The sequence below is a fragment of the Nyctibius grandis genome, chromosome 7 (assembly GCF_013368605.1).
Source record: "Nyctibius grandis isolate bNycGra1 chromosome 7, bNycGra1.pri, whole genome shotgun sequence".
Lineage (NCBI taxonomy): Eukaryota > Metazoa > Chordata > Aves > Nyctibiiformes > Nyctibiidae > Nyctibius > Nyctibius grandis.
Window position 1 is genome coordinate 14,736,193 of NC_090664.1, and position 27,534 is coordinate 14,763,726.

Below are 27,534 nucleotides of genomic sequence, written 5' to 3' on the forward strand. Positions count from 1 at the left end.
TGCTGCAGCTTCATATCAGCTCCACCATGGTCCTCCACGGGTGGCAGGGGAACAGCCTGCTATCTCACCACGGGCTGCAGGGCAGTCTCTGCTCTGGTGCACCTCCTTCCTTCTCCTTCTTCACGGACCTTGGTGTCTGCATATGTGTTTCTCTCACGTCCCACTCCTCTCTCCACTGCAGGTCTCACAGCAGTTTCTTTTTCCCTTAAATACGTTATCACAGAGGCGCTTCCACTGTCGCTGATGGGCTCTGCCTTGGCCAGAGGCGGGTCTGACCTGGAGCCGGGGAAGCTTCTAGCTCCTCACAAGAGCCACTCCTGTAGGCCCTCCCCCACTACCAAAGCCCCGCCACACAGACCAAACACATTCTGTAACAGGACAAAGTCTCTCAGAACATCCATGTGTCTTTTGTAGTGATAAGTGGTTGCTTTAAAGTGATGCCTTGTCGTCATGAAGACTAAGGCCCTCAGTCAGCTGGCCTAAACTCTGGCTTAGTCTTTTCAGGCAGTGTCAATTTTGTCAAGTTGTCAATTTTCTTAAGAGGACTAGGGCCAACCACTCAGGAACAGCTACAAATTATTGGCATTCTGTGGCTGACAGAACAAACAGGGCATGGAGAGGACAAGAAGAGTGGAGTTTTTTTTCTAATACTTTCAGTTGATTTTCTTGATGACAGCTGTTATAGTTCAGTCTCAATGATGTACCCAACCTTAAGATTATTTGGGGAAAGATCCCAACACCTTGTGTATCAAAGGACAACTCTAATGTGAAGAGAGGAATAAGAATTTTAAGATTTGTCTAAATGTGTACAGATTTTGGGGAAGTGATATAAATTTAAGTTACGATGAGTGAGAGATCTGTCAGTTCAAAAAACCTTGTGAACTATGTCCAAAAGGTCGTGTGCTTGTACTGCTGCTTAAATGTGAACATTAGTTATATGGATTATCTTGTCCAAATAAGTATTGCTGAATACCTGATCAGATAGTGCAGTACACTTAAAATTCTGACTAAAGTAACATACATTTACACAAACATATATTTGCTGATAATTTAGTATACTTGGAAACTTTTCAGGCCTTCAGTAAGAAGAAGATTGATGACAGAAAAGAATGGTTAACAAACTTCATGGAGGACAGGCGACAGCGTCGGCTACATGGCCTTCCTGAGGTGAGTCCTAAATAATAGTAATAAATCTGGTGGGTGAGATTTAAATGTAATGTAGTTTTTGTATTGAATGAATAATGTATGTGTGTTTTTCAGCAATTTTTATATGGTACAGCAACAAAACATTTGACTTACAATGACTTCATTAACAAGGAGTTGATCCTTTTCTCAAATTCGGACAATGAGAGATCTATCCCTTCTCTTGTTGATGGTAAGCTGATAATTCATTATGATTTGTTGGAACATTCCTCTTTATTGTTGGTTTTTAAACCTGTGATTTGTATTGGAAATCAATGTATTCAAGTAAAGAATAAGAGAAATTTTGTATTTTTGTTTGTTATCATTTATATGCTAAGGAATTGCCATGTTTCTTCTGTGAGGAAGTTTAAGCTGTTGCTGTGCAGCCTTTTTACTTAACCAGACCTGTTCCCTAGACTATACAAGTGCTTTGTTTCTAGTCAAACCATCAGAGAAAGCAAGTCTTTTAAGTGCTTATAATAATTAAAATTCAAGTCGGCAGCTGAGTGCAGATGAAGATGCAAATGTTTTCTCCCTTCAGTCTTATACCACAGACAGGGGTTTAGCGGTTACTGACTTTTCCTGTAATCTTGCTAGGGTTCTGTCAATCAGGCTTGCTAACTCTCCCCTTGCAATAACTTTAAAAGAAGCAGCTTACTACACTACAGCTTCATTTGTAAAACTGTGTGCAGACAGCATGAGCAGGAATTTCTGCCTATATTATTGTCAGTATGCATATGCTTACTAAGATACAGAAAAAAGGCCTTGAAGTTTCATAGAGGGAAAAAAAGCACATTTTTCTCCACTTGCCAGTACACTTTTATAGTGGAAGTGGTATTCTTGACACTACAGGCCCATACCAAAATATTCATGAAGCAAGAGCTTTTTATATTTTAGATGAGAAAGTGGGATAGTTCACAGGTAGGTAGGGGTAGTAGCTTCCTGGCAGGATGGATCTCCAGCTCTGCTGCAGAATGAAACTGGGTTAGCTATGCAGATACATCTCTAGGGAATCAAAGAATGTCAGTCTCTGTTTCGGTTTCTCCAGACTTACTTCCTCACGTAGTTGGGTACTTGGATTAACTGGTAGTCTCTGTGCAAGTATTTCATAGCTTTCTGTTCTGGAGGAAGATTCACTACAATGCTGCACGTTTCAAGAGGTCATTGTTCCTTATAACATACTCTGCCCTAACTGCTTTCTCAGAAACAGCAGAATGATTTTGCTGAAACTTAAAATTAAGAGTAAACTTGCAGTAGGTAACTGTTCATTTGAATTGAAGTTCTCCAAGATTGTCTCTACAGAAGTGTAAGAAAATAAGAAAGGAACATATTTATTTATTAATATATCTGTGTGTGCATGTACATATGTAATATAATGTATGTGTATATAATATTATACATTTTATATATAATTGCTATCAGTTTTACACATATTATGTATAACACTATACTTATATAGTATACACTATGCATATATAGCATGTACAGTGTAATAATATTTTATATATTATGTATAATTGCTATCTGTGTTTCTGCCATCTTCGGCTGTAATTATGCATTCTGAGCATGGATATGTGAACTGTTCAGCAGGTGTAGTACTCTAGCAATGGTTTTTGTTCCTCAGTGTCATATAACAGGCTAGTCCGGTGGCAAATCTCAGAAAAAATAAAGAGGAAGAACATTTTGACTGTCTCGTCACAGTTACTAGTTACCACTCTTACTCCTTGGTGATTCTCCTGCGTAAAGGAAATCCTCTAAGTCTGTTACACTCAATAGATTTTTGGTAGAAAAATATGATGTAGGCCCATTGTAAAGAAAATTGGATGTTACATATTTAAATGAAATGGAGACTGGAATCAATGTCTTTTTTTTTCAATTTTTGCTATTATGTTTGACCCAGGTTAGTAATGGTAACACACAGCAATATTTTAGTGCATTTCAGAAATGTATGTGAATTAAAATGCTGACTAGATCAATAAGCATGATCTAGAACTGGTTATCAGTTCTAGATAACATGCAGAAAAAATGGTGCAATCCCTTCCACACTACTTAAAGTGTGCCTAAACAGTAAAAATAAATCAGAAGAGCAAAGAGACAGGCTTATTTCTTAAAACTTTAAAAGATCTAAAAGGGAGACAAATAACATATCTTTTTGTTGAATTTTAATGAGTATTTGAGAATTTCACACAAAAAGTAAAATTTTGGAGTGCTTTAAAATACACGTAAGCTACAGTTACAGTTGTCACTGCTGAATTTGTGTTGATACTCTTAGGAAAAAGATTTTGCTGAGTAGACTGGAAAGAAACAACTCAACTTGTGGAAGCTGTATGTTTAGGATAACGTTGCTTTTTTATTAGAATGATGTATGCTGCATAGTAATGATTGGCTGAAACGGTTACGTTTCTATTTTTCCGGTAACTTTTTCAGTTTGGTAAAATATTTTTTATTATTTAAAAAACCCTGAGATATTAATTTGTTATTTTGTTAATATTACAGTATGAATTTGTTTCTTTTTAATGTTTAGGCTTCTTTTGAGAGATTAGAAATGACAATAAGGCAAAACAAGTTTATTACTTAAAAACATATCCTTCTATATGTGTTGAAAATGGGATATTCTTCTTAATAGGTTTAAAACCAGGGCAACGCAAAGTTTTATTCACTTGCTTCAAGAGAAATGATAAACGTGAAGTAAAGGTTGCTCAGCTTGCTGGTTCTGTTGCTGAAATGTCAGCTTATCACCATGGGGAGGTGAGTATGAAGGACGGTAAAGTTGTGAGGATTTTTAGCCTATATAAAATATTAGGTAAATGTTTGCTGTATTGAAATTGCAAACCTATTGACTGTAAGTCTACTAACCACAGATTTACTTTTAAAGAAAATGAACCAAACAGTATGCAGCTTAATAAGACAGCACATTTCCATTCTTTCCAAGTCTTTGTGCACAGTGGTATCCCAAATAGTTTGTGGGTTATGGTGAAATAGTAGATAACTAATTACCTAGGGAACTTCTAGATTCTCAAATAATAGGAATATATGAACTATGCACTAGGACAATTTTTGTCTTAAACAAGAAATATAATCTTTTAAGGTAAGAAGAAGAGATGCTGCTCTTCAAAACCTGATACAGTGTTGGAAGAAAGACCATTTCTAGCTCCTGCTTTGTTTATATTTGTCTGAAATATTAGCAAGAGTTGCCATATTAACAGTCTCCATCCCTTCTTCTCTCCCTTTAAAAGCAATGAGTAGTAGTTTGTGCAGTAGTAAGTGCAGTCAGTTTATGCCCCTTTCAATCCTCCAGAGAAGTGCATTAGAAAAAATGGCGAAGCCCAGGGGTTTTCATAAGCATAGAATGTAAGGACACTTAAATCAGGGAGGCAGTGTGGCTATGGGAGAGGAAGCATTATGTTTTGCCAGCAGCTCTTGTAATAAGTTTACAACACTCCTTTCTCAGGGAAACTACTTTTTTGAAATTGATTCAGGTTAGTCACACAATTTTTGGGCATTAAAAATATATTTTATTGGCTGATTAGGAAAGACTATCTCTTCTTATTACTGTGAATATGTATTTTCTTGCAGCAAGCGTTAATGATGACTATTGTCAACTTGGCTCAGAACTTTGTTGGAAGTAACAATGTTAATCTGCTACAACCTATTGGTCAGTTTGGTACCAGGCTTCATGGTGGAAAGGATGCTGCCAGCCCTCGCTATATTTTCACCATGTTAAGGTAATCATAAATGTAAAGCTAATAAACACATGCTTTTAAAAAGCCTTGTTATGAAACTAATCCTTTCACAACACTACAGGGTTTTTTTGTGGGAGAGAAATGGGGAAGGATTGGGATATTTTGATAGAAACTCAAATTCCGCTTTACATCTATAAGTGTGTTTTGTGGATTTTTTGCATGCTTTTCCATGCACAGAAGTGCTGTGGGAATTGTAGCTGTTAAGGAATTAAACTTTGAATCATAAAGCTGAAGACTGAAAATGTAGATGAGTCAGATTAGTTACTGATCTTAAATTGGACTTCTTGCAGAAGCAGCTTTCAGTTTCCCTGTTCAGTGTGAAATCTATTCAGTTTCACAATAGAAAGTGAATTGCTACCTGGTAATAAGTCCTGCAGCTCAGTATAAACTTGAAAGTTGAGATGGATGCTTTTCCTTTTGGATGAGTTTCTTCATATCAAGCTAAATTACACATGCATAATTAACAATGAAGACCTAATTTGATGATGCTGATTTTTCATAGCTAATACCTTGAAATTTGATTTGGTGTGCAGAATGTTAGAATGTGTTCCTTAACATAAATTATAATATTTTATAAGTTATGTTACTTCTTTTATTTCCTAATTTCAGTGTGATATTTTGCCTAGAATTCCTTGTAGTTTCTTCTTTTCCTCTAATTGTAAGCTTTATACATAAGTATCAGGTTTTATTCCGTTTTTCACAGAACGGCTAGGGTTGGAAGGGACCTCTGGAGACCTCTGGAGATCATCTAGTCCAAACCCCTGCCAAAGCAGGTTCCCGTAGAGCGTGTTGCACAGTGTCGTGTCCAGGCGGGTTTTGGATATCTCCAGAGAAGGAGACTCCACAACCTCCCTGGGCAGCCTGTTCCAGTGCTCTATCACCCTCAAAATAAAGAAGTTTTTCCTCATATTGAGATGGAACTTCCCATGTTTCAGTTTGTGCCCATTGCCCCTTGTCCTGTCACTGGGCACCACTGAGAAGAGTCTGGCTCCCTCCTCTTGACACCCGCCCCTGCCCCTAAGGTATTTGTAAGTATTGATAAGATCCCCCCTCAGTTTTCTCTTCTCCAGGCTAAACAGACCCAGCTTCCTCAGTCTTTCCATTTCTCATGTATGTTCTTTCTGTAGCAACCTAGTTTTGTACATTTTTCTTTTTGCATGAGATGCTGGGAATTGTATTCACCCAGGACAATGTTCTAGCAAAAGGAGTCACCAGTAAAACCTCTGTAGTATTTTCAGAGACTACTAGCCTTACAATTAAGCAACGAAGTTTTGCAACTATTTGCATGCTGTGTTGCTTTATTACTGCGTGACCTACTGTCACATTGAACTGTGTGTTCTGAATGCTTCAAAGAATGATATTTTGTAGATGTTAAATATCAATTACTAGTGTATCATGTACATGTGTTGTTGTGAAGGAAACAAACATCATCTGTTATGAACACACTCTTCCATTGGGAAGAACTTTCTTTTCTCAGGAGGTATGTGCATTGTATTTTCAGCTTCAGAATGGAAAGAGAAAGGAAGACGTGAGAAAAATCTACAAATAGATCATATCTGGACCCACAGACTGTTAAAGCATTATGTACTACAATTAATGGATTCCACTTAAACAGTTTTCTTCTTTTTCTTTTTTAAAGCCCTTTAGCAAGGCTGCTTTTTCCATCAGTGGATGACAACTTGCTTAAATTCCTTTATGATGACAACCAACGCGTAGAGCCTGAATGGTATATTCCCATCATTCCTATGGTTTTAGTAAATGGAGCTGAAGGAATTGGTACTGGATGGGCTTGCAAACTTCCAAACTACGATACCAGAGAGATTGTAAACAATGTCAGACGAATGCTGGATGGCTTAGATCCCCACCCAATGGTAAAAATAATACGATGTACTGTTATTTTATATGTTTGCTAAACAAACCTTATTTTGTACTTACAAAATGAATTCATATCACTCTAGAAATGCTTGATTATTGGAACATCTGAGTTGAATTGTCCAAGTAATTTTGTGTAGGAGCTTTACTTGACTGTTGGGATGAGGCTGGGGAAGTTCACCTTGAAGCAAAAACATTGCAATTTGTATTTTTCCAGTTATTTCAGAGTACTTTTTCTTCAGTCTGCTGACTGTAAGCCTTCACAGTTGCAAGCCTTACAGGGTAGATATGAGATGGCAGCAGAGTAAAAAGTTGTACCACTCTTTCCTTTTTGAAGGTACTGCTACTTATCTTCAGCCAAACGTAACATTTCCTCTGTCTTGTCTGAATTGTACTCTCTTTTATATATCTGTAAGCATAGGAGAAGAGATTGTCACTGTTCAAGAAAATCAGCAGCTTCTGAACTGCATGTAGCTTCTGTTCCTTTATTTAAAATTTTATAAGAAGTCTTGGAAGTGTTGTATACTTGAAAAAAATGTGGACAGGAGGAATACCTGGGTGAACCCAGAATATCTATAACCAACAGATGAAATACAGATATTGTAACCTTTACTTTACAACTGATGGATATTGCTACTTTGCTGTGTTTACCAAGTCATAGAAGCAGAAACATCCTTTCTTCTCTACTCAGATCTCAGTTCACTGAGTGCGCAGTATAAGTTTTCAGGACATAGTGAATTTCCTTTTGCAAATTCTTGGGAACAATGAATAGATTTTTTTTTTTTTTTTTAATTAATGCAATCCATTGCCCTTCCTTTAGGACTCCTAGGCCTTCTGTGTAGTCTCACAGTCAATTGAAGCTTCACTGTGGTTGAAAGAGGCAGTTCTGCCTCCATCTAGCTCCTTTCTGTATGCTGGTATGTGTTTGTGGCTGCATGGTAAGCTGGATAAGGGAATCAATTCAGTTAAAAAAAATTCCCCACCCTGTTAGTTACTTTTTAAACTGGATGGGTTCCACTATCTTTGCCAAACAGCACAAGAATGAAAAAATGGTTAGGGGAGGTAGCACCACTTCTGTAAAGTTATTGTGAGACTGGGGTGTTAATTTGCTTTCTGTCATGCCTTATCTGTGCTTGCAGCTTTCCTTAAAAAGAAAAAAACAAAAAAAACAAAAAAACCAAAAAAACCCCACAAACAAAACAAACAAAAAGCCCACCACCTCACTGGGTTCAGCTGCATCTTCTTTATCATTTATCTACTCTGTAGATCTTAAGATACTTGCTCCTGTCACTTGCATGTGTGTATTCTGGTTTTTTTTTTTTAGTATTTTCCCTATGACTTAAGATTTTCACAGGCATGAGATGCTGGTTGATGGATAAGTGCAATATAAAGTGATAGCTGTATGGCGTATGGCAAACAAATATTTTTCCAATGTTTTATTATAAAGATTATTACCACTTTGCTGGTTTTTGCAATTTCAGCTCCCAAACTACAAAAACTTCAAAGGAACCATTCAGGAACTTGGTCAAAACCAGTATGTAGTCAGTGGTGAAATATTTGTGGTGGACAGGAACACAGTAGAAATTACAGAGCTTCCTGTAAGGACATGGACCCAGGTAAGTAACAATGAAATACATTTACATAAAAAACAAAAACAATAAAAAGTTCCGTATTAAATTATTTAACCCTAAATCCAGATGAACTTTTAACACAATTTCTGATGATTATACATACATGGAAGGGAACATGGTTTCATTCTTTTCTGTGCCTTTGTAGAAGATGGTTTTCTAGTTTTGCCATCTACTGTCCATACTACAAAGAATACCTGCTTCTGCTGAATTAATATTTAATACCCTTTTGAGTAGACTTCTCTGTCCTTGTTAGATGCCTCTTATGTTTGTGCTAGTCTTGGCCTGCATTTTGCAGGTTATAGTGGTTCTCTAAATTATAACTAGTATCAGATGTAATGCACAAAGCTTTGAAATCTTATGTTGTTCAGTTGGTTTAAGGAATTAGGGATTTTAAGAAGTGTTTCTGTTTTTTGCTACCCTATTTTTAATAGGTGTACAAAGAACAGGTTCTAGAACCTATGTTGAATGGGACTGAAAAAACTCCAGCATTAATTTCTGACTATAAGGAATACCACACTGATACGACTGTGAAATTTGTTGTGAAGATGACAGAAGAAAAACTTGCACAAGCAGAAGCTGCTGGATTGCACAAAGTTTTTAAGCTTCAAACAAGTCTAACTTGTAATTCTATGGTAATGTTTTCATGTTTGGCTATCAGAATCCTTACTGTTGCTTGTTGTAAACTCAAATGTTTTTGTAGTGTACTTTGGTACTTGGTATTGAACAGTGTATTGTGTATCTGAAATTGTTTGAGTAGTAGAAAATTGTAGTGATGACAAATATTAAGTCAATATGGATCAGCAAATCCATTCTAGTCCTGATGAATCTTTCAAACCAAACTAGACAGGCTCAGGGTGGTTAGTTTCCTGTAACTGAAAATTTCCGGTGCATGTAAAGTAGATCATACAAATAATTTTCTGCCATATTGTAATTAGATTTGAATTTTAAACTGAAGCCAAGTAACATTTTCAAAATTGCACTTTATGCAGGACTATTACTCCTCTAGTAGGAGTTAAATGATCCAATGTTTCCACCAACATAGATCCCATTTTTGGTTGTAAGGTATAGAAAACACTGCCTTTAAGCTGCTGAAGACATAATAGAAATGTAAATTACTCATATGGTTTATTCTGCTTGTAGCAAGGTGGGAGTAAGAATGTGAGTAAATATACATGTCTGTCTATTATGAGAGGGATTTGAATTGTAAGGTAATTTCTGCCAGAATATTTCCAAACAACCTGTCTTTACAGAGACTGAAAAAACAGTTATATTTTTTTTTAATGGCAGATACTACTTTCAGGTATTATCACAAACAAAAATACCATTACTGTTGCTATTATTGTATAAATCAAAAGCTATGTGAAAATAGGTTAAAAATAGACCATAGAATTGGAAGAGAAAAAAGGCCTTGCTCAACCCATTTTCTAGATTGTGCTTGAAAAGCAAATAGTATTCGGTGATAGTATTTCTCACAGGTTTAAACCACCATATGAACTACTGTGAGAATCTGTCTTCAAATTAATGTTTAACAGATTACAGAATATTTTGCAGCTTAATCCTGCATTTTCTGCCTACTGAAATAAATAGGAAGGGCTGCTTTCTGTGTACGTGTAGGAATTCATCTGCCCTAGTGTAAGCATCTTAAAAAGTTACGCGAGCTAGTCATTGTTCACCCAACTCCAAATAGATATTTTAGATAGATGAATTGCCCCCTAGAGGGGCTTATTTCTTTCAGTTGACTATAGAGGGCGCCTAGGGTGACTAACTCACCTATAAATGTCTAAACTGGAGATGTCAGAAGTCTGGCAGGGTTGATTCCACCTGTGATGTAAAAATGATTTCTTACTTTGTGCTTGAAGGATGGCAGTTTTCACAGCTGAAAAGTGGCAGAATTCACAGCTGAACTGAAAGATTATTAAAAATGCTTTTCAACTGTTAAATAGTTGTGAATCATTAGGTGCTACTGAACTTGTGCTTTAATATTTAGATAAAATTAGTCATTCAACTGAATTTGGGCATGTTTCTCTATATAGCTGTCTTCCTGTTTGAATGTGTTACCATAAATCTCATTTTAAATCTACTTGTGAATAAAAATAAAATCTATCTAGCTGAGCTGTGTAGTTCCATAGGAAGGTTTGAGTTCACAGTCTTGAAAATACTGCTTTCTATATGGTGCATGTATATGTGCGATAGAAATAAACTTGTACACAAATGTTAACAAAGTTTGAGCTATGCAGTCTCTCTCAAGCAGTATATTACGTATTTTTTAGGTGCTATTTGATCATATGGGATGTTTAAAGAAGTATGAAACTGTGCAAGACATCTTGAAGGAGTTCTTTGATTTGCGATTACATTATTATAGTTTACGCAAGGAATGGCTTGTGGGAATGTTGGGTGCAGAATCTACCAAGCTTAACAATCAAGCTCGGTTCATTCTAGAGAAGATACAAGGGAAAATTACAATAGGTGAGTAAATGTAAGTTAGAATTGGTAACAGTGGGGGAAAATCTGGGAAGGATTTCAATACAGTAGAATGTACTTGCATATAAGACATTTATTTTCGTGACACTAATTTTTTTCTTTTTCTCACCTCCCCCTGCCCTGGTTGTGTGTGTGTCTTGTAGAAAACAGATCAAAAAGAGATTTGATTCAGATGTTGGTCCAGAGAGGTTATGAATCTGATCCAGTAAAAGCCTGGAAAGAAGCACAGGAAAAGGTAATAATCTGAAATCTCTGGGTATATTTGATGCTCTTAATGTTATAAATGATATTAATTTATTCAGATGTTTGTTTTCTAGTAGTCTAACTTAATTTATAACACACATAACACTTTAAGAAGATTATTCATTGCTTCTTATTGACTTCCATTTTTAAAAATACATTAAACTTGTACAAAAATATTGTCACATAATATTGGTATCACATATGAATAATTCTTAGAAGAAAGCTAGATAATACAAGTCTGAAAATGAGAATGCAGAGGACTGAATTTCTTAATGTACACAAATCAAAACTGGTAACTTGATTTCTGACTGGCTGGTACATAAAATGCTGCATCAGTTACCTGATACATATAACTGATTTCCCCCTTATTATTTATTTGTAATATGATTGCAAAATGTAACTATTTATATATATAACTTATTAATCAGTTTTCTGTAATGAAACATGAATATTATAAAGCTATGACTTTTGAACTTACTTTAGTAAATTTGACCTTGGCCTATATTTATTTCTGCTTTTTTAAAACCCAAGAGTTTTTTTATTGTTCCAAAAGAGATATGTGACAAGTTTAATTTCATGCTTTACTATGGGAAGACAAAACTACTTTGAAAAGCAACTTCAAATTTCTGTCAGCCACCCCTTTTCTGTGCCATTGCCACTGCTTTAACTGTTTGTTTTCATTTCTCATTTGCTTTGCTTTGCTTTTTTTTTACTACTGTATTTTAACTCCATGCAGTGTGTTGTATTTTATAACAAAACTATTATTATGATACATTTTTATCTACTTCCAAACCACAGTTTGTACATTCAGGGCTTTGATAGCAGTTTTTATCCAAAAGACTCTGCTCATTTCTAAAGAAACAGAAATACCTGAATATCCCAAGGGGAAAGGTCTCAACCCTGTGAGACAGCTAGGGTGGTACCAATAGCATACAAGGCATATGGCTAGCATCAGGTTCCGATTTGTTTTCTTAAATAAAATGATTAAATAATTCAACTATAGAAGGTCACAGGAACATGGCCTTTTGGAAAGGTCCAGAAAAATGTTAAGGTTATTGAATCTATGAGGGCTCACCTTACTACTCTATGATGGTGCTTTGGAGCAGTGTTGCAGTTCATGGCATAGAGCTAAGTTTATTAATACTTGCAATTGTGAATATTTCACTTTAGGCAGCAGAAGAGGAGGACCCACAGAACCTGAATGATGATGCTTCCTCTGCTTCTGGCTCAACTTCTGGCCCTGACTTCAACTATATCTTAAACATGTCTCTGTGGTCACTCACGAAAGAGAAAGTAGAAGAGTTAATTAAGCACAGAGATTCAAAGGTTGGTACACCATGGAAGGCTTGTTCTGAAACGATATAGTAATTACTGATGTGTCTAATTGTGTATATTCAGTTTTGATAGTATTTACTTTAGTTGTAACTTAGTAACTTACATTCATGTTTTAGGAGAGAGAACTAAATGACCTTAAAAGGAAATCTTCTTCAGATCTCTGGAAAGAAGATTTAGCGGCCTTTGTCGAAGAGCTTGAAGTATGTTTTATTTTACATATCTTCCTAAAAATATTAAATTAAAATTAATTAATAATTAAAAGCATTAATTAATTAATTAAAAGTATTAAAATTTAAGCAAAAAAAACCCCACATTTTAGATTAAAAGCAGATAGACTTCCAAACATAGTGATGAGTGGGAAATCAAATTGGATATTTGCGTTCCTTGGGGATTATCTCTTGCATCTATACTAAAATTTAATGTTTTTTCCGAGTCAGTGATGATAAAAGAAAAATTACCAGGAGAAATGTTTTTAGATAACACAAAAAGCTGGGAGTAGTAACTGGGAATACTAATAATTATAGTAGTTCTACATGATTTAATTGGTTGTGAGGCAATAAGTATTGTCAAATGCAAAGCTGCACATGTAGGAATGAAGTGTGTAGACCATAAATACTATATGAGGGGCTCTTACTTTGCCTTATCAGTAACTCTAGAAAAAGGTAAAGTCCTATTGGTGGATAACTTGCTGAGCCTCAGCTTTCAATGTTGCCTGAGAAGTGCTGATGTAATCTTTTGAAGTGACACAGGATAATGCAAATAAGGCATTTTTTTATTTCTCTGTGTGTTCGTGGTACAGCTGCTATTGGAAGTGCTCTGTTCGGATGTCTGTATTTCAGCTATATGTTCATACTGTGAAAAAGCGGATTAAAAGACTGGAAAATGTGCCTTAAAAATGACTCTAGAAACTAGCTGCTGAAATTAAATGCTGAAATACTGAAAAGTTACATCAGTACCCAGACACATCTATGAGAAATAGAAACTTGATAAAAGAAAGATTTTCAGTCTAGCAGTGTCCAGAAGTTTGTATTTACTTAATCTTGAATAAAAGTGTAGTTTTTTACTGTACAGGGTAATGAAGAATTTACCAAAATTAAGTGGTTGCTTTTCCATTATTGGAAAGCGTGTTACAATTGAAGTGAGAATTATTAAGGAAAGTCTTATGCTCCATGTTAAAAGGAGATGAATCTTAATCACCATATTCCACTTTGTCCTCATTAAAAAAGAATGTGTTCCCCTCACCCACCCCATCTTGTTTGTTAGAAAGTAGAAGCACAAGAAAGAGAAGATGTTTTGGCTGGCATGGTTGGCAAACCAATAAAAGGCAAAGTTGGTAAACCCAAGGTGAAGAAACTTCAGTTGGAAGAGACCATGCCATCACCATTTGGCAGAAGAATAGTTCCACAGATTACATCTGCCATGAAAGCTGATGCTAGTAGGAAATTGCTGAAAAAGAAAAAGGTAAATCAAAGCTATTGCTATAGTTAGATTATTTATTATTTAACTGCTATATTTTTCTACTCTGGTAGCATAAATCTGAACCACTAGACCTCATTAATGCTGTATTTATACTATTTTGCTGACCTAATGCATGAAGGAGTTAATACTGGATTTCTTTTCTATTTGTAAGCCTCTTGTGACTGCTTATTGTTCAGGTGTTTTTACTGAGATTTATTCTTTCCAAGACTGTTCAACAAATGTCAATATACTAGTCTACTTTCATTTATTATCTTCTACAGAACTATTCCAGTTCTATCTTGAAATGTAAAGGTGTGATTTATTTTATTTTGTTGAACTTTTTTATATTTTTAGGGTGAAACTGATTCTCTAGCAATAAAAATGGAATTTGATGAAGAATTTGGTGGTGTGCCAGCTGAGGGTGGTGGGGATGAGTCACTGAATACATCAGCTACAGCAACTAAAACCCCTAAACCTAAGAGAGAGAAGAAGGAGCCTGGTAAGATCCTTACACAGTCATAGTTAACCTTAGTTATGTATGCTAATTGGGCATTAAATATATTTTCTTTAACACATAGTGAGAAGGGAAATATACCACAATAATCACTGTTTCATCTGATTTTCTTCCCTAAAGAGATGTGTGGAAACACTTGAAAGTACTCTGCTGAAATTTCTGTTATGTAAGGTGCTTTTCTGGGTGTGGTTGATCTTACATTTTCTGCGTTTGATTTTTTGATGGGTCTAAGTCTTTGGATTTGTGAGTAGAAAAATAGATTATTTTTACATAATTAGATTAATTCTGTGCAAACTGAAATTTCTGGTTTGCATGCGCTCTGATGTTGAAGGACATGGCACTCACCTGCAGTCTTGAGTAATAGTATAGACTGTAAAACTTGTCAACAGGAAAATATATTTATTTAATCATATTCAGTCATTCTGACTTTTAAAAAGTTATGCATGTTATGGCTTGGCAGACTAACCAATGTCTATGTTAACTTTCCTTTTTCCTCTGTTAGTAGGTATTTATTATTACTGTTTGAGAAATACATGGTAATGGGGAGGCAGCAACGAAAATGAACACAAAAGACAAAAGAGAAGGTTTAAGTATGAGGTTTTAAAAAAAAGGAATAAAAAGTGGTTACACAAATACTTCTTCTGAGATAAGATCTGGTTTTAATTATTCAGAGGATTATCCAGCCTGAATAGATTAACTGAGTACAGTTACGACTGAGTCGTCTACATACAGCTCAAATCTACCCTAGGCACTGTTGAGCCAGAGCCAATTAGCCCAGCTTCACCTGAGCTTGCCCTACAATTGACTGACCACATTGTTACCCCCCAACAGGGTATCCTCTGCTTCCCATGTTAATTGGATTTCTCCAATAACTGTTCCTGATCATGTTCCCTGAATAATGGAAAACTGCTTGTTCTTTTCCTGGAAAACCCCAACAACCTTTAAAAAAATGGAAGTTTGACTGCAGAGGAGCTAGAACTTCAAATTAGAGAATTAGAGACTTTTATGTTTTTCAGTCACAAACCAAATTTGTTTGGCAGCAGCAGGTCATGTTCTGTGTGAAATCATTTTATCACATTAAATTTTTCTTTAGGAAGGAGAAGAAAATTTACAACCTTCAAAGGAAAACTGTTTAAGATTAAAATTTATGCTAAATTTATGGATCATAAACGATCAGAAAAGATGAAAATATTTTTTACCCTGACTGTAGTAAATGCTTTAACCTGTGGCAGGTACTAGGGTAAGAAGAACACCATCATCTACAAAATCCGGTGCAAAAAAAGTGAAGAAACGAAACCCATGGTCAGATGATGAATCAAAGTCTGAAAGTGATTTAGAAGAGAATGAGCCCGTGATAATTCCGAGAGACTCTCTCCTTAGAAGAGCTGCAGGTACCCAAGCTTTTGTGAATCGCGCATTGTGACTGCAAGTTTCAACTACAAACCTACATTTTCCTTTGACCATAGCCTTCCTTTAGGACTTTATCTCCTACAGATAGCTTGCATTACATTTTATTCACTGTGTGGTTAGTGAAAAAACTCTTAATGTCAAGACCAGGAACTCAAGAGTTGATATGAAAGATTTTGTAACTTGGTCCAGAAATCTTTTCCCTTATTCTAAACACTAGAATAGAAATTACTTACTAAACTAGTGAATTATACAAGAAATAGACAAGCTAATACCATTGCAAACAAAAAAAATTACTCTAATGCAATTATACTGTCAAATAAGGCCCAGAAGCCCAAATGGCTAGTAAAAATTAATCAAAAAAATTCTGAACAGTCTATGAACAGCAAAAATATCAGAGACTGAAAGTCTGGAAAATATATAAATATTTGATAGTTTAAGAAAAACACAGAGATTTTTCTGGAAAATTGTTGATCAATTTTTCAAGCACTTGATTAGGAAGAATGTTCCAATGATAGATTCAAGAAAACTTTAATTATAAGTGAAGGATTCTCATTCCTTAAAAGTACTTATGCTGTGATGTCTCCATAATGCCATTAGCTTAAGGTATCTGAGCAAGCCACAAATAGCATTAGATGTTTGGTAACACTTTCAATTTTGTCCCTTTATTCTTCGAGGCTCAGTTAAGTTTCTCTTCCCCCAGTCTTTTGTCTTGTATACTCTGAGGCAGGGATTGTTTAGTGACTTCCACTTTAATTTATTTATGTATTAACATAAACAACTATCTTGACATGTGTATATATGTGTGTTTTTAGCTGAGAGGCCCAAGTATACTTTTGACTTCTCAGAAGAAGAAGATGATGCCGACGATGATGATGATGCCAACAATAATAATGATTTGGATGAGCTCAAAGTAAAAGCCTCTCCAGTTACAAATGACAGAGAGGATGAGTTTGTTCCCTCAGACAGTTTAGAAAAAGATGAATATGACTTCTCCCCAGCCAAATCAAAGCCATCTCCAGAGTAAGTACTGTAACTCAGCAGTAATTCTTTACTAATAATTTTTTTGAATGCAGAAGTCTCTGAACAAAACTGAGAAACATCAACCTGTTATTATTCTGCATGTACCATGTAAAATAAAATTTATACATTTCTGGGGAGGAAGTAAAGTGTATGTTATCTCAGCCTTGCAATTGACCTGTGCAGAAGTAAATATGACTTACCAAATTATGGTACGCTGTCAGTAATATAATTTGTTAAACTGCATTTTGTAAGACCCTCCGTTTTCCATCTTGTGCCAGTCTGGTATACAGAGCTATTGAAAAAAATGTAATTCTGTTAATTTTAAATGCCTGAAGTTCATGACTGAATGGTGATTTTAGGGGTTTGACTGCTGCAAGCATATACAAAAATGCTAGAAATGCTTTGTAGTGCTAAAACAGGAATTTAATCTCATATGGACATTATAATGTCTACATACTTCAGTATATAGTTAATGCAACTCATATAATTTCTTTTTCCTGTTTGGAAGTAGAAAAACGGCTCAAGACAAGAAAAATCAAGATTTTGGGAACATATTCTCTTTTCCATCTTACTCTCAGAAGACAGATGATGGTGAGCTTGTTTTCACTGATTTATTTAATCTTATAGCAACCGTTATGGAATATATGAGGGAGTTTACGCGTTATACACAAACTTCACACAGTAATTATAGAAGAAGGATGTCCAGATTTATAAAGGGGAAAGGGGAAGGAGGTTCTGATCCTTAGAGGAAAAAAAGCTTGTATCACAGAAAGGAAGTCACAGTATATATATATATACACACAGTCACTATAGCATAGCTGTAGTATCAAAAGCATTTTTTTAAGATTAATTTTGTAATTAATATTGATTATTTAAAATATGCAGTGAAGTAATCTTATTCTAAACATACTCTGTGATTGTAGATACAACAAAATTGGACAGTGATGAAGAGGATTCTGCTCCTGTTTTCTCATCATCTTTTGCCCCGAAACAAACAGAGAAAATTCCAAGTAAAACAGTAGCTGCTAAAAAGGGTATGTATAGGATTTTCCTGTAAGCCAATCCATTTATTTAAAACTCATCTCCTCCACCTTTGCATTGTCTCTTCACATCTTCAGAGTGGGAACTGTGTTTGTTTATTTTGAACTCGGTGAAATTCAGCATAGGGTGTGAACTTCTTCCAGCTCCTTAATGATACTAATTTCTTTCTGTCCACTGGCTACTCTAGTGTAAAAACTTAATACTTTCCACGTATGGAGTTGGTGTTCAGCCTTAGTTTAACTAATGGGAAGATTTTACCCTCAGGGAATAAGTGGAACAAGATGACCTTGGGGTTGAAGATAGTCTTCTATAATGGATCTGACTTATTTATTTTAAAAGGAAGGAGAGCAAGGACAAATGAGGAATCTCCAAGAAATATTTATGTCCTAAGTAGATGTTGTGGTTTAACCCCAGCCAGCAACTAAGCTCCACACAGCCACTCGCTCACTACCCCCTGGTGGGATGGGGGAGAGAATCAGAAGAGTTTCTGTTGTTGTGCTTGGATAGTTGTAGGAATAAGGTGTTTTTCCTCTGCCTACCTTGGGGTATATTGGCTTATTAGTTGTTAGTGCTACTTTTAAGAGAAAGACTTGCGCTTGTTTCTAAATGTGTGTTAAAGATTATGCTAGACACTTGCCATAATTAATGGTGAAAATAATGTTTTTTCTTACCTAATAGTACTTTAAATAGGTTACAAAATACAGTTCTTAGCACGTGATAGACTGGGCATTTTGTTGCTTTCAGATCTTTGCCTTTCTTCCTGTATGTCTTTCAGAAAATTTCTTTTCTTCTTGCTGCTCAATCTTCTGTCCTCCAAAAGCATTTTTTTTTCTGTGATACTGTGGCTTTTGTTTTTTAAAACTTCTTTTGACCAACTTGCAGCTGAACTTAATGTATTAATTCTTCCCCCAAAAGATATCTCAAGGAAATCTGCAAGAAAGCAGCCAGTTACAATAGTTAACTTACTCTCTTAAAAATGAGGAAAAAATATCTTGTGTTATATATTAGGTACCAGTGAATTGCAGCATCTTTTCATCCTCTCCCCCATTGCTTCCCTATTTCTAATCTCTTTCTTTCTGCATTATGTCTTAATCTAATTTGTAAACCGAATCGATGAGTGTCTGAATGCTTCTCAACACTTTCAGCTAGTAAAGTTCTATAATACAATAAATGAAGATGATTGTTTACAGAACTAGCTGATCTCTAATAGAATAGTCTTTTATGTTAAACTTCTGTACTGCAGTAAATACAAGAGAGAACTGTGTATGCAGTAGCTAGACATGAATGCAATTTAACGTTCAATCATCTCTTTCTCCCTCTCTGTTTTTTGAAGGCCTGGATGTGATGAGTTGTCGTTAACCTAACTTGAAACCTTAAAATACAGCTGTGACCTGTTTCCAAGTTTCTAATTAACATTTACACTCACAAAATAGGTATAAACAGGCTCTTTTTCAAGCAAAAGTTAATTTTTTTGCCTTCAGAGTAGCCTTAGGGACACAGCCTCACTCTCAGTGCATGACATGACAGGTTGCTTTCACTGGTTTTCACCTCTTCTCCTTTGCCCAGGTTAGACATGACCACAGTTTCATGATCACAGTTTGACAGTGATAACCTAGCATGCTTAGTTCATTGGTCATCTGGTATCCTTTTAGTAGTCTCTTTGATTCTAAGTCTATCTTCATGCTCTGTATCAGCAGCCCCTTCAAAACCCATTTTCTAGTATTGTAATAGTCCATCCACTCACCCTCACACTGGGAATGCCTATTGTGTGGCTGAAACAATTGTTCCAGGGTTGGTTGTTTGATTTTCTGTGACTTGAGAGCTTGGATTTGTAAGGACAGAAAGCTGAAACTGAAGAACCATTTGTTGTGCCTTGCTATCTATCTGTACAGCTGCATTCCCTTCTCAGTGAGAAGAAACAAAGGAAAGGACTAGGTATGAGTTCAGCTTCTTTTCGGACTTTGATCAATTTGAGACGAAATCTCTTGACTTCTGGTGTTCACTACAGAGGATCAAGAGACTGCTGAGCTTCCTTTCCATGCACGGAGAGGTCTGTGGTTCTAGTGCTTTATAGTAAGCCTAAGGGAAATCTGAAAAGCAGTCTCACTCTTTGATTATAAGCAGCTGCTCACCTTGAACAGCCCAGCTGTTGATATTCTAGCAGTGAGATGTACCCTTTACATCAGCTGTAGGACTGATACCATTCCTGGACTTTCTACCAAAAACATGGGCTTCTTGAGAGCCTGTGTACATTGACCTCACTGCAGACTTACTTACATTTCATGTCATGATACCTAGTGGAGAGCTTGGCTGAGCTGATCGCAGTCAGGCTGTTGTCAGAGATCCTTCCCGCTTGTGCAGGCATTAGGTATATAATCTAAGGTAGCAGTTCAGAATCCCACTAGAGAGGAAGATGCATGTTCTGGAAGCCATGGCCACTATTACTTTAGCCATCAGATAACAGTTAAGAGGTTTGCTGTCCTTTGGCCTTGGTATCCTGCAGCCAGGCTTCACAGGAGTTGGCCAGTGATGACAGGCCCTGTTTCAAGGGAAGAACAAGTCTACTGTTTGTGGCAGTGTGTCATACCTCTCTTTCATTCCCCTGTTATTTCCTTCTCCCCAGTCACTTGTCAGTGAGAAGTCTGCCCCTTTCCTAACATCATCAGTTAACAAACTCGAGGACTCAGGGCCAGCTGCAGACAGTTACATCTCATGGTACATGAGCTGGGTAGTACTTGTCAATGGAGCATACTTGGCTTCTGTCTGGTACACAGATTTCACATTAACAGCATGAGGAACTGTGCAAGGCACATTTACCTGGCCAAAACATACACAATCCTGTGGGAGGATGTCTAAACCTCAGCTCCTGATGTTGAATGTCACCTAGAGCTAAAATGGATCCCTTCTACTAAGATTCTCCTGGTCACAATTTCTGCTAGTCACCTTCAAGTTGATGAAACTTCTGAATCTTTCCCTTCCCTGCCCCTAGTCTACGTTTCTTATGCTGGTAAAGCTTTTTCCTGTATGAAGGCCTCTGTTGCCTTATAGGACCTAAAAAAATCATGTACCTTCAGGTAACACTGCTCCCTCCTTTACTGATAACTAGCTACTTACTTTTCATGATGCTTCTAGAAAGTATTCCTTTTGCTTTCAGTTGCTGTGTACTTTTCTTTTTCCAGGCTTACTAGTAGGTCTTTGTGTCTGTCTTAGTTTTACGTTACACTAATACAGCTGTTGTTTCCCAGCTGAGATGATACCTAGAAAGACCTGTTTCAAGTTGCTTTCAAATATGGTTCCTGACTTCCATCCTAAGCATTGTTGTTTCCCTCCCCAAGTCCTATTATCTGAAATGCTGCCATAGCCAACACCATTTTTTTCCCATCTGTGATGCTGATGGTGTCTTTATTTTTTGTATTGTCAGGCCTCTATAATTGGACTACCCCATATTATCACAAAAAACTGGAAAGACATAACTCTCTGTGCAGTGACCCTCCAGTGGGTAGGACTTTAAGGCATCATAGCACCAAAAGTTTGTGGAGACACTCTCTTGCCATCTGAACACATTCTTCTAGCGATACCATAAATGAAAGCTTGAGTTCTCACAGATGTCCACATTCTTGGTATCTGGAGTGTTTTTACTTGTGTCGCATCATCTTTGAGGTATTCATTCCTGCTAAGACTGTAGTCAGTAGCATAGCTGTGGTTTCTGCAAAAGACTGACTCATCCGTAAGCATACAGAACACGTTATCTGATGATAAGGGTCTTTTCCAACGTAAATGATGCTGTGATTCTATCCCTTGTCACCCCTTGTGCGAACATACCAATGACTGACTGTCTTTTAAAGAAAGATGGCAAGACTAGTTGCGTAGCAATAACTGAAATTCTGGAAGAAATCCACAGGTATGGCCCCTTCCTGCCCTTTCTGCTTTTTCTGAAGTTCCTTTTCACTGAGGTTGACAAAACACATCATCACAGAGTCAGATGTAGTGTCTCTCAAGACTCCTGCAGTCATCATGTTGTCCCGCAGTTGTACCACTGTGAAGGCAGAAATGTCACCAGCAGCAAGCTGTAGCTGTAAACACTGTAATGTATCCAAACATGCTTGAGGTATCCAACCTGGAGAACTTCCATCGCTGCTTTAGTTACTGATAACCTGTTTTGTGCTCAAAAAGATGAAAAAGTGTTCAATCAATCAAAACCACTGGAACTTACTGAATGCACTGATACTTCTCAAAGTACGAAAAAGAAAACCCCCTGTTTATTCCACGCAGGTTTAGCATAAAAGCTAAAGTATGTTTTCCCCAAGTGCAGAAACCGCTCATCTTGTTTTAATATCTGCCATTTATGCTGTAATTGGAGTATCTAATAGAATTTAATACTTCTAACCAATATGTGAATTTAACATATTTAGTATCTCTAACTTCTAACAGCAAAACTAGATGTGCCCCCTAAACCTAAAAGAGCTCCCAAGGCCAAGAAGGTGGAAGCTGTAAACTCTGACTCAGATTCAGAATTCGGCATTCCAAAGAAGACTGCAGCACCCAAAGGTAAGAGTTTTGGTGCTGTGCTGCTCAACACTCACAGCTGTGCTCTCTGTTACACAGTCACAATCATTTTTATAAGGAAGCAGAATTAGTGTCTCTAAAATTAGAACCTCATTGATTTATTAGTAATCACTAGTAGATTACTCTGCCATGAGCCTTTTCTGTGACAAATAGAGTGTACTGACTTTTCTTGACAAACAATGCGTGAACTTTTTTTATCTGACCTTCACTGCTGGGAATGTGTTTAATAGCTCCAACCTCCCCCCTTTTATTTTTGTTCATCAGTTCTACTGGCTACGGGTTATTTTCTTTGATCTCAGCTTTTTACAAGACAGTGAAATTCTGGTAGTAATTCCAGTAAGTAGGGATTTCTGGCTTTTTAAACCAATCCTTTGGTATCCCAGTTCTCAGTTGTCAAGAGTCCTCACAACACAGCACAATCAGCGGTGTAATCAGAGAAGTCTGTAAAGGATGTGCCAGTGTTGATAGTTGAGGTTAACAGTAAATTTACTATATAGTAAAGGTGAATTAATGCTGTGTAATCAGTACAGAAGGTGACTGAAGACTTCTAGTATTTCAGAAGTCTAGAAGTCATTGATCTAATGTTGTCTTGAAACAACAGCTTGAACTGCTAGGGTGAATGGAAACTTTGGAAGAAGTATAAAAGATTTAAAACTGAGAAAGTAAAATATATTGTATTTTACTGCTAGTGTGAAGAAGCTTGAGTTGTAAACTAAATTAGAACTGAAGTAATTTCACTAGTTTTTTTTCAGTTTGCTGAACTCTGGAGTTTTATTTAAAAACAAAACAAAACAAAAAGAAAACAAAATTAAATCATATTCTCTCATGCAGGAAAAGGTAGAGGGGCAAAGAAAAGGAAAACATCCAGTTCAGAAAATGAAGGTGAATACAACCCTGGGAAGAAAACACCTAAATCAACACCAAGCAAGGTCAGTTCCATCTATGTTCTTTTCTCCTTGTAAAAAAGAACCTCATGGATTACTTTACATAAAAGGTACATGTTCTTATTACAGGTTGCTAACATGGTAATGGGGGTTTAGGTTTGTTTAGAAATTACATGTTAGAGGAGGTTTCCTTCAGTTCTGAATATTAAATGGGAAAACGTACACGGCATCGCAAGTGATTCGTCTTGGCTTGTCTTGTCTTTTCCAAAGAAATCCAAGAAGGCCCCTTTCGACCAGGATTCTGATGTGGAAATCTTCCAGTCAGGCTTTGCCTCCGAAACTGCCCCAAAGCCACGGACAGGCCGGGCTAGAAAAGAAGTTAAATATTTTGCAGAGTCTGATGAAGAGGATGATTTTGATATGTTTAATTAAGTGCCCAAAGAGCACACAAATGTTTTCCAACAAATATCTTGTGTTGTCCTTTTGTCCCTTCTGTCGCAAACTTTTGTACATTTGACTTATTTTATGTGATAATGTAATTGATGGTTTTTATTATTGTGTGTAGGCATTTTAACATTTTGTTCTTACACCTACAGTTTTATGCTCTTTTTTACTCATTGAAATGTCATGTATTTGTCTGACTGGCTTGTAGAGATGTTCTAGACAGCTGTGCTAAAGCACATTTTAATTGTCATGGTTGCAAACAGCAAACCTGCTTTTTGAAATGAAGTTTAAACATTAAAAAATGGAAAACTACGGGGGGTGTGTGTGTGTGAAAAATTTGGACTAGAGGGACTACTTCTACACAGGTTTTTTTTTAAAATAAATATATTTTATTCTTTGCCAGGAGACTCCATGGAAAAAGGTAAACAGTATATGAACATAGAAAGCATTGTTAAACAATCTCAATGTACAAACAGAGCCAGTGAAAGTACATCACAGACTTGCTAGAATATATAAAAAAAAATCCACTAGTGCTTTAAATGAAACCTAAGAAACTGACACTTTAAATCTGTTAACCATTCTACCACAGTTTTCACTCTGCTTCATGGTGATTTAACAAGGCCAAGAAGGCAGATTCTCTCCTTGTGTTTCTGGAAGTCCTACCTGTACTTCCCTAGCACCTGGAAGGCTGGATAACCCAGCTAATTCCTGGCAGTCGACTCTTAAGGAAATACTCCAGACTCGCCGATTCAAGAGCTGTAAAATGAGTCTGCTGGTTATTGTCCCATGAAGTTTCCCTAATGGCTTGTGAACAAGTAAACAAAAACATGGTAACACTGGAAAGTGTTTCTGCCTTTGAGGCTATCATCACTGTAGAAATGGAGTAGTTAATTCTGTAGCTAGGTCACCAGCCAGGTAAGAAACCACTTCTTTAAATTTTAAAGTGACATTAACAGTGGAACAAATGACATCTGAATAACTGATCGGGCAGTTAATGCTGATACCGATGTCTTTTCTGCTAGTGCAGCGGATTTTTGTATACTTTTTTACAAGGAAGGAGATGCAGACTGCGATCATCAAAGACAAGTTTTCATATTAAACTAAATCAGACGGTCCTTTAAACTTCCTTTTCTGGATGCATACAGTAGTCCATTTCATATGGTTGGTGTCTTGATCGTTTTTAGGTATGAGAGACAAAAAGAAAGCACCAGACATCCAGTATAGAAAGTACAGCCATACATTTGTATGTACAAAGTCATCAGAAATGCAACCAGAATTTAAAGTTTGAGATCTGTCTTGTCACTATGCAATCTTGACTGTTCAGAGGAGAAAACAGAAGCTTAACTATTTTTTTTGCATGAAATGGCTGATTTAGAGTTTCAAAAGTTTGCATTTTCTAGTTTTAAGAGTTTAAACAGCAAGGAGTATATATCGATACATATGAAAATTTCTTGGTCCTTGTTGAGTTTTTATCTATATATATATACACATATATAGATATATATTAAGTCCAGAAACTAAGCAGCAGTAAAAATGTTTTTCTTGCTTTTCATCCCTGTACATAAGGTATGAGGAATGTCTGAAGTAGCTGGAAAATGTCTTATTGCACCATAGGGGATTGACTGACACTGCTGTTATCCACTGAACTAGGTGAGATACTAGGACTGTGTTCTGCAGTATTTCCATTTGAGGTTGGTGTCAGTGGTTCATGTCCTTCAGAGTTCTCCAACATTTCCTGAATAAGAGGTGGCATGGATCCAGGAATTTCCATTTTCAATGTAATGACACGTTCTGCACCTTTAAAAAGAAAAGAAAAAGCCCTTTCGATGAGTATGATTCGTGCAATTTCCTTTTTGTTAGCATCATCAGTAGTAATTTCAGGATACGTTATTTTAATGGATTTGGTGTCTCCTTCTATACTTCTTGCATACAAAATTATGTAAGTAAGTGAACTACTTCATTCATTACAAGAAGAAGGAGGTAGATGAGTACTCCTTAACAAATTAATTTAAAATTACGACATAGCAACTGATATTACAATGCAGGTAAATTTGATGAACTTCTTTTCATAGAAGGAACCAAAACGGCATTAAATTATACTGAAAAATTAAATTAAAATGTGATCACATAGATGTCTTTATAAATTGGAATATACTTTACAGTTTTTAATCTGTACTGGATCTGCAAAGACTATAGAACAACAAAAATTCTGTCTGATTTGTGTTAAACAGGTGAGGCGAATCCTGTAAGAGAACATCAGCGATGCAAGTCAGAACATTTCTTTCCCATAGAGAAAACTCTGAAATAAGAATCAGAATTTAACAAACCATTGTTTTAGAAAAGAAACAGGTGACTGCGTGTAGGATTAAACAAAATTACTACATCAATCCTGACTACTCAGACTGTGAGCCAACAACTAATACTAGTTTAGGGGAAAAAAAAACCCCAAAGCCACACAAGAGTGCCCCATGCTCCTAAGATGGGTTAAGGCTGCTCGGACGTGACAGGCGTACAGGGAAGACTGTACCAACAGGCAGACACCTCACTGTGCACCAGGTAAGCACAACATTCTGTTGCAAACAAGTGATACATCTGAAGGACTGGAAGTAAGTTAATAAACATTCAGCTACTGAGTGGTGAGGACCATAAAGAGACAGGAGTATTTCGGAATTACACCTCAAATAAAGAGAGTAGGTACAGGGAAGATTAGTCCCACACCAAGGCATGAACATGCTTTACATATTTTGCTGCTGATGGGAAGAAGATTTTTCTTATCAGGACAACGTCAGGCAATTTATAGACATAAACCTCAGCATTCAAATACCTGGTCTAACACGTTGCATAAGATTCCTGATCATCTTAAAATCTGAGTCTAATGGAATAGGAATCTGTGCTTTTTAAAAGTGAAGGAAGGCAAGAGGAGTCGACAAAATTAACGAGAAAATAGCCTGGTTATTGAAGGCACATTCCAGTGGAGAGAACCTTTGGATATATTCTGCTTATCCATGCTGCTGTGATGTCCGTGCTGGAGAGAGCACGCTGTCAGTCACAGTGGTAACCCCAGCGTGGAAGGGAGCGCTTATGTTCATGCCTTAACTGAGAAGCGTCAAAAATCACCTACAAAGTCAATGAGCAACTCTCCAACTGAATGCTGATTAAAAAGTCTCTTAAATAACTGTTAGGAGCAAAGGGGCAAGCTCTATAATTGGAAAGACATTAATGCAGAACTATGCTGAGAGCTTCTCTGAAAGCCATCTGTAGTCAGAGCAGTGTTGATGGGCTGAATTTGGCCACGTTAAATACCCACTTTCTGCTGTTGGGGAGTAGGTCAGCTGCAGCACCCAGTGTTTGGGTGGTTGCTCCTCTGTAGAGCCACTGCGATTTTACAGGCCTTGCAAACTTCCAATTTAATACTGGGATAAGAGAACTCAGAATACGGTCTCTTGCTTCAGTCCCACAAACACTTAATTCTTTTGTTACAATACTTCCAATGCCACAGAAGAGTGTAGCTGTGTCAGGAACTCTAGTGCAAGGAGACATTCAGTCTTTTTGTTTCGTGCTTACTTTAGTAATTGCTTTCAGGGATCACGTACCATCAAAAGTCATTATCTTCTACTGTGCATCTTTTTAAATGAAACTCAAGACACACCCACCCCTCCAGGACATCACCAGTCCTTTGGTATGATTTAGTTTTACTATAAAACATTAAT

The 27,534-nt window shown here is 36.6% G+C and overlaps 2 protein-coding genes across 5 annotated transcripts in view; one reads left to right on the top strand and one right to left on the bottom strand.

Moving 5' to 3' along the window:
• Positions 1 to 24,418, top strand: part of TOP2B (DNA topoisomerase II beta) — a 68,559-nt gene extending 44,141 nt beyond the window's left edge. Inside the window, exons 17-36 of one of the 3 annotated variants that reach the window (XM_068405537.1) lie at positions 1,075 to 1,167; positions 1,261 to 1,375; positions 3,809 to 3,930; positions 4,759 to 4,907; positions 6,565 to 6,796; positions 8,279 to 8,413; positions 8,860 to 9,060; positions 10,699 to 10,894; positions 11,053 to 11,144; positions 12,323 to 12,478; positions 12,604 to 12,687; positions 13,751 to 13,948; positions 14,300 to 14,444; positions 15,692 to 15,850; positions 16,682 to 16,889; positions 17,401 to 17,480; positions 17,813 to 17,923; positions 22,362 to 22,478; positions 23,328 to 23,425; positions 23,651 to 24,400. In XM_068405537.1, coding sequence (XP_068261638.1) covers positions 1,075 to 1,167; positions 1,261 to 1,375; positions 3,809 to 3,930; positions 4,759 to 4,907; positions 6,565 to 6,796; positions 8,279 to 8,413; positions 8,860 to 9,060; positions 10,699 to 10,894; positions 11,053 to 11,144; positions 12,323 to 12,478; positions 12,604 to 12,687; positions 13,751 to 13,948; positions 14,300 to 14,444; positions 15,692 to 15,850; positions 16,682 to 16,889; positions 17,401 to 17,480; positions 17,813 to 17,923; positions 22,362 to 22,478; positions 23,328 to 23,425; positions 23,651 to 23,812 — 2,853 coding nt within the window. In that variant the 3' untranslated portion in view covers positions 23,813 to 24,400. Of the gene's footprint in view, positions 1 to 1,074; positions 1,168 to 1,260; positions 1,376 to 3,808; positions 3,931 to 4,758; positions 4,908 to 6,564; positions 6,797 to 8,278; positions 8,414 to 8,859; positions 9,061 to 10,698; positions 10,895 to 11,052; positions 11,145 to 12,322; positions 12,479 to 12,603; positions 12,688 to 13,750; positions 13,949 to 14,299; positions 14,445 to 15,691; positions 15,851 to 16,681; positions 16,890 to 17,397; positions 17,481 to 17,812; positions 17,924 to 22,361; positions 22,479 to 23,327; positions 23,426 to 23,509; positions 23,631 to 23,650 lie in introns of those variants that run through there. The other 2 variants (XM_068405538.1, XM_068405541.1) reach the window with 2 other exon arrangements.
• Positions 24,197 to 27,534, bottom strand: part of RARB (retinoic acid receptor beta) — a 199,673-nt gene continuing 196,335 nt past the window's right edge. For both annotated transcript variants that reach the window (XM_068405542.1, XM_068405543.1), the window contains exon 8: positions 24,197 to 25,621. In XM_068405542.1, coding sequence (XP_068261643.1) covers positions 25,425 to 25,621 — 197 coding nt within the window. In that variant the 3' untranslated portion in view covers positions 24,197 to 25,424. The remainder of the gene's footprint in view (positions 25,622 to 27,534) is intronic.